Below are 6,000 nucleotides of genomic sequence, written 5' to 3' on the forward strand. Positions count from 1 at the left end.
GTTGGCATTCTCAAAGCAAATGGGTGATATCGGCCCATTCGTGCTCGGACCACGGGCAGCCGGTGAAATCATTTGCGCCGTATTATCGACGGCCTCATATGGCTATATGTTTGGAAGAAAGCAAACTCGCATTTTCTTTTTGACAAACTGAGCAAGTAACAGTGCCCGGCGTTATAAAGAACGATCAAGTCCAGAAATGCGATCTTGCTACGAAATTTCTGCAGAAGCAAAGCAGCGGCAAGCGCAAACTGATTTTTTTAAGCTTTAAATGAAATTGTGAAGTTTTGACAAAACCACGATCTGATTATGAGACACGCTGTAGGGGGGGACTCCGGAATAATTTGAACCACCTTGGGTTCTTAACGTGCACCTAAATCTATCTACACGGGTGTTTTCGACCCGATTGAAATGCGGCCGCCGTGACAGGGATTTGATCCCGCGACCACGTGCTCAGCAACCCAACACCATACACTAAGCAACCATGGCGGGTGTTTCTCTTTTGAAGCTTTCTTTGGGAACAAAGCCGCTGGTTACTGTATACGCAAAGCATAAAACAGCAAGGAATGATGTGTAAGAAAGCACATACAAATTAGCTGCTTTTTTATCGCTCTAGAACGCCGACACTCGTCTAGAAACAACCTCAGCATTCGTGTAAACACGGTCGCGTCGGAGCGAGAAATTAAGTATATTCTGGGATTATTGTGGGCATTCATTTCTTTCTCCTATGCTTGACTTGCAACGTGTACTGGGCGGAGAGGTGTGGCTTCCGCAAATCGAGCTCATGCTCTCGCAGGCCACCATTGCAGTAGCTTTCTTATCAGAGACACACAGACGTGCCACCATTCCTAGCGACTCACTGCGATATATACGTGCAAGCTGGTTTACACATTGGCCGACGCGACAGGTGGCTTCCATGTAGCCCTGCCGCAACCACGTAAAAATTGGCGAGAATGGTACAAAAAAAATTCCAGCAACTTCTTACAATAAATTAAACAGCCTATGTGTAATTATCGAACAACGCGGCGGCGCTGGCCACACTTAGACGAAGGCCAATTGAAATATCCTCCGTGCACTTAGATTTAGGCGCACGTCAAATGAATCCTATTTGTAGTTAAAAATAATACGTAGCCCTCCACGACGGATTGCGTCATAATCAAACCGTGCTTTTGGCAAGTGCAAGGCTTTTATTAGTCACCGGCGTTTAGGACCGACCGTTAGCGCAGAGCACGGACCCTCAGCACGAACAGCATTCACGAGCAAAAGCGCTGAAGCGGACGACGCACTATGTCGTTGCAGTGTTTCTCTACACAAGCAATATTTCAGAGTTAAGTTTTATCTGTAATGAGGCTGAGACCCAACAGAACAAAGAGCGATGGACCACTGTTAAATATAACGCTAAAGTTCATGCTTTCAGTTATCGAAACGTGATGAATCATAGCGAAACCTGAATATTTCTCTGTATTGTAATAATCCTGACATTATTTGCCATGACTAATAATCGTTTATCGTCTAGGCGGTCTGAGAGGTTAAAAGAACGTGCTGCTGGGTTTGTTCGTTCGTACTCCCAAATATTAACAAGCGCACACTTCAAGGCAAATTGTATAAGCGTAGCGCAGGTCTCGAAATGTAGAGGTGATACCAGAGTAAGCTGCATGCTGGTTGGTTGCTCATTCGTAAGCTGCATCAGCTTCATACCGCATTTTCCTAAGCGCTAGAGAAACGTCGTGCAAGCGGTTTATCGTTTGCCGGGAAAGCCCATTCCTCGGGAAAACATGACCGTGCATGCATCTAACGTTGGCGTGGAGCCAAATGAAGGGAAACTATTTTTTGTGCAATTTTAGTTAAAGATAAATAAATATCAATGCGGTAGGATCGCAAAAGCCCGACTTTCGTCACGTATGACACCTCATAACATTTTTTGTTCCTTCGCAACTTGGATTGCCTTTGAACTGCAGGTAACACTGATGGAAGCTGAGGGGACCTGTCTGTCTTCGCTGGTGGCTACCAACCCCGGACTCGACTGCTTGGCCCTTCGGAACGTAATCATGACAGACTCCGTTCTGGCTAGACTCGCGCAGGAGTTCAAAGAGCACCGCCGACCGCGAGAGTTTGAACTGCAAGGGAGGATCCGCTACAGTGCGACGCGCACTGAACTGGTCTCGAGGCTGCTGGACAGCTCCTTGCAAACTCTAAGCCTCGACCTCACGTGCGACATGACCCAGCTGTTCGAGAAGCTGAAGGACAACACGCAACTGACGGAGCTAGAGCTCGGACGCAGTTGCCCAGCCGGCGTCTGTCTAGACACACTAGCATCTACTCTGGCTCAAAACGTGACCCTGCGACTCCTCACTCTGAGCCTCGACATGGCGTGGATGTCGGCCAAGAGTTGCTGCTGGAAGCACTTGGGGGACCTGGTTGAGAACAGCCGCGGGCTAGAAACATTGTGTCTCCGCGATTCGTGCCTGGGAATGCACGCTGTGCGCCCCATAAGCGAGGCCATGAAATCCAACGAGAAACTACAGACGCTGAACCTAATGGGCTGCGGATTCTCCTGCGCCGATGCCCTGTTGTTCGTGCGGGCCCTTTCCCAAAACCCTTCACCTAGCATGAAAGTGAAACTCGGCGTATTAACGGGAAAAAACTGCGAATATAGGCAGCTTTTCCAAGAGATCGTGGCTGGTGGATTGCTCAAACACGTTGAGTGGATTTTCAGCTACAACTCGTAGACAGGTTCTTCAGGCCTGCGCATCATGTGAGAAGATGTAGGCTGCGTCACTAGCCACCGGCAAGTTTCCACTCGGCTGGCTCGGTGCCATTCGCCGACACTCGGTCAAATACATCCATGCCAGTTTGCGTGAGGGCAAAAATAAAGTCGGCAATGTTGCTTCAGATGGGTTTCTCTCCCTTCATTGTAAACAGCATCAGTGGTCCCCTGCCATTCGATCAACCACCGTTACTGTGAAAGTAAATGCGAACTCACGAAACTTAGAAGCTGAGCAGAATGCTGCCCTCAGGGAATCTCCTATCATTAGGCCATCTTTGGCTCTGTCTGATAAATAGAAATTTTTGCGCATGCCTTGAGATATTACTATAAAATTTTCATCTTGATGATGTGTGGTGTTTTATGGCACAAGGGCGAGGTTTGGCCAAAGAGCGCCATGACAGGTGTCAAATTTTCATCTTGATTGTTTACCATGTCCTCGTGGCTCGGACTCCTGATGGCTGAGTGTACGAGTACAACCTGCTTTTCGGTAGTAAAACACTGTTGGAAGTTAGCGCCGTGTGCGTCCGTGTGAGGCTTCTTTTGTCCTGTCGTTTATTCACACTACAGTGATACATCTTCAAGCTAGCCCAATGGCTGTGGCATTGTGCTGCTGAGCTGAAGGTCGCTGGTTTAATCCCGTCCGCGGTGGCCGCATATTGATGGGGCCGAAATGGAAAACAACGAAGAAGAAAAAACGCTGGTAAGTAACTAGAATCCTTCTGAGGCGTCCCTAACATACCTGTCTTTGTTAAGGCAACACTGGAATTAAAGGGCGAGACTCAGCGTCCGTTCATTTACGTACGTACAGGGCGCGCAGCCAAAATGAATAAATTTATAGCGTTCGTATACGTGCGACACATGAAGTTTGTCCGTACGTGCACATTTAGATCACGCGATATGTGTGCGTATTCAGAGCTTCTACGCACGTGAAAATAGATAGTTTGTACTGTGTACAAATTCTGGACTAGACCTTCACAAATAACGCTGCGCGCTATAAGATATGGTGTAACTCGCTACTTCTTCGTTTCATTTCCTCATTCTTTCTTCAAGCGAGTTGTATAAGATGGCACAGTTACTCGCATAGTTAGTTCAACACAACTGTATTCAGACTTCATGTGGCGGATAATTAGCGCTGGTAATTAGCGTGAATGAGTTAAGACTTGACTTGATTACGAAACAAACAAAAAGCTGTGTTGTCTACGTTGCACAAGTTATGTACTTAAACCCCCGCATATTAAACCAAGAATCGACAAAGCCGAAATTCATTCGTACTATGATGCACGGATACTTGAATTGTCGATTAAAAAGAAGGACTTTAAAATAAAGCCGAATATAGCACTAAATATTTCTTACATCATGTGATAAGAAGGTGGCACATGAGGATTACTCTTACATGCGCCTGTTTACATGTAACAGAGGTAGAATAGTCCTAGCGGGAGTGTATAATGCAATTCTGGAAGCTAATGGTCCACCATCCTAAATTTACATTCCCGGCAATATTATTCGCTCGAATTCGATAGCAATGTACGTCTTAGTGGCTCTTCGAGATTCAAGAGTGCGATGGAAGGGCTAGCGGTGCGTACAAGAATACCCACCTGTGCGACCAATTTAAATATATTGCCGTACAAGTATTTAAAAAGTGTAGAGCAAGCGCTTATATCAGACAATAACGCACGAGCATAACATACAGAAGGCCTCATTTTTCTTTCTCTTTTGCTTCTTCATTTGTCAGAAGCAAACGCAATGGCATACCATAGCTTTTCTATCCGTTTCGAGCGAATCTGATTCAGGTGATACACTCCTCTTGTTCTAGCGGCCGTGTTATCTGGCTTTGGTTGGTAACATCGGGTGATGTTCAATTGAATCCTGGTATAGGCGATGGGTAATTCTCCAGTGATCCTGGAATGTTCTGGCCCACCTTGTACAACCTCGTTCGTTGCTACTGGCGGAAACACGCTTGATACGTACATTTTAGTCCAATATTGACAGTCTGGTCAACCGCCTTCTTATTTGTGCAGAAACGTTGGAAACAACAGTTGGATGTTATCAATCAGCAGGCTCCAACACGGATGGCAGCACGAGCAGCGCCATCGCTGTGCTCTCGTCTCACGTCAAAAGTTTTAGGGGCTAAGTGCGATGACGATGAGAACCGCCTCCGCAGATCAATCCTAATTTTTCTGGTATTGCAGAAACGAACGGGTTGACAAGTGTACAATACGAGTCAAATGATTTTACCTTTTAGGCAGAAAAGCTTGCTGTTAGAACTAATGACATTATTATTGCAATGGCTGATCAACTGTGTCGCTTCAAGCGGCAATAATTGTACTAGTATCATTAAACTCACGCGCTTGAAAGATAAGGGGAGTATCTTGAGGCATGGGTCTGAATTGCGAGGACCGTCTTTCGCTATTAGCTTGGCTTTTTCGTTGCGTGTGATACTAGCCCAAATACAGACGTATGTCTATGCTCAAGAAACAAATAGTTCGTTTAAACTAAAGCTCGACAGGCTTCTGACTGACAAGCAACAGCTTATGTGAACGCCAACCTGGACTGTGCCGTTGAAACTATGGACCTATTCTTCTCTCTTTCCCCTATGTGTCCAATCAGTCATTGAGAACTGTTCGTTCTTATCATTATTTGAAGATTTTGATGGCCAAGCTGCGAAGTTATCTTCCTAAAGAAAGGCAAATAAAAAGCCATTGACGTTGAGCAAAAACAATCTCGTTGGGTGCATTAGTGTACCATGCATGTGGTTCCTTCTTTTAACTCCACTACCTGCGGCACCGGCCCAAATTTTTAGACTCAAAAATCTCCCAGGTCGGCGCATATGTTTTATTGAGTCAAGTCCTACTTCCGTATCTGGTTTTAGGGGCGCGCGGTTCGAACGAGCACATCGACTTTTATTTCGGCCTTATTGCGATAATTGCGCTTGAATAATACTTCGTTCATACCTCTACGCTTACTCGGTGCGTCCTTTTCTCCCAGCTTCATTTTTATGCATTTTTCATTGTCCTACGTGCACCACAAGGTCTGAAAAACGTCTAAATTCACAAGACTAAAGTTGCCAGATTCTGAGATCTCACGAACCTACTTTCGACCTGAAGTCACCGAAGAAGACCTTGTCTTCAAAAGGATACTGCGCAAACCACTTTGGATGACAACGACTCTGACGTGGCCATTTTCATGGAATCCTTGCCTACTTTTGACGTGGCAGATAATTAGCTACTAAACAATAA

General features: G+C 45.8%; 1 protein-coding gene across 1 annotated transcript in view; it reads left to right on the forward strand.

Annotated features, from left to right (window-relative positions):
• Window positions 1-2,889, forward strand: part of LOC139051978 (NLR family CARD domain-containing protein 3-like) — a 37,960-nt gene extending 35,071 nt beyond the window's left edge. Inside the window, exon 5 of the mRNA XM_070529041.1 lies at window positions 1,956-2,889. Coding sequence (XP_070385142.1) covers window positions 1,956-2,726 — 771 coding nt within the window. The 3' untranslated portion in view covers window positions 2,727-2,889. The remainder of the gene's footprint in view (window positions 1-1,955) is intronic.
• The last annotated feature ends 3,111 nt before the right edge of the window (window positions 2,890-6,000 follow it).

Source organism: Dermacentor albipictus, unplaced genomic scaffold, assembly GCF_038994185.2.
Source record: "Dermacentor albipictus isolate Rhodes 1998 colony unplaced genomic scaffold, USDA_Dalb.pri_finalv2 scaffold_17, whole genome shotgun sequence".
NCBI lineage: Eukaryota > Metazoa > Arthropoda > Arachnida > Ixodida > Ixodidae > Dermacentor > Dermacentor albipictus.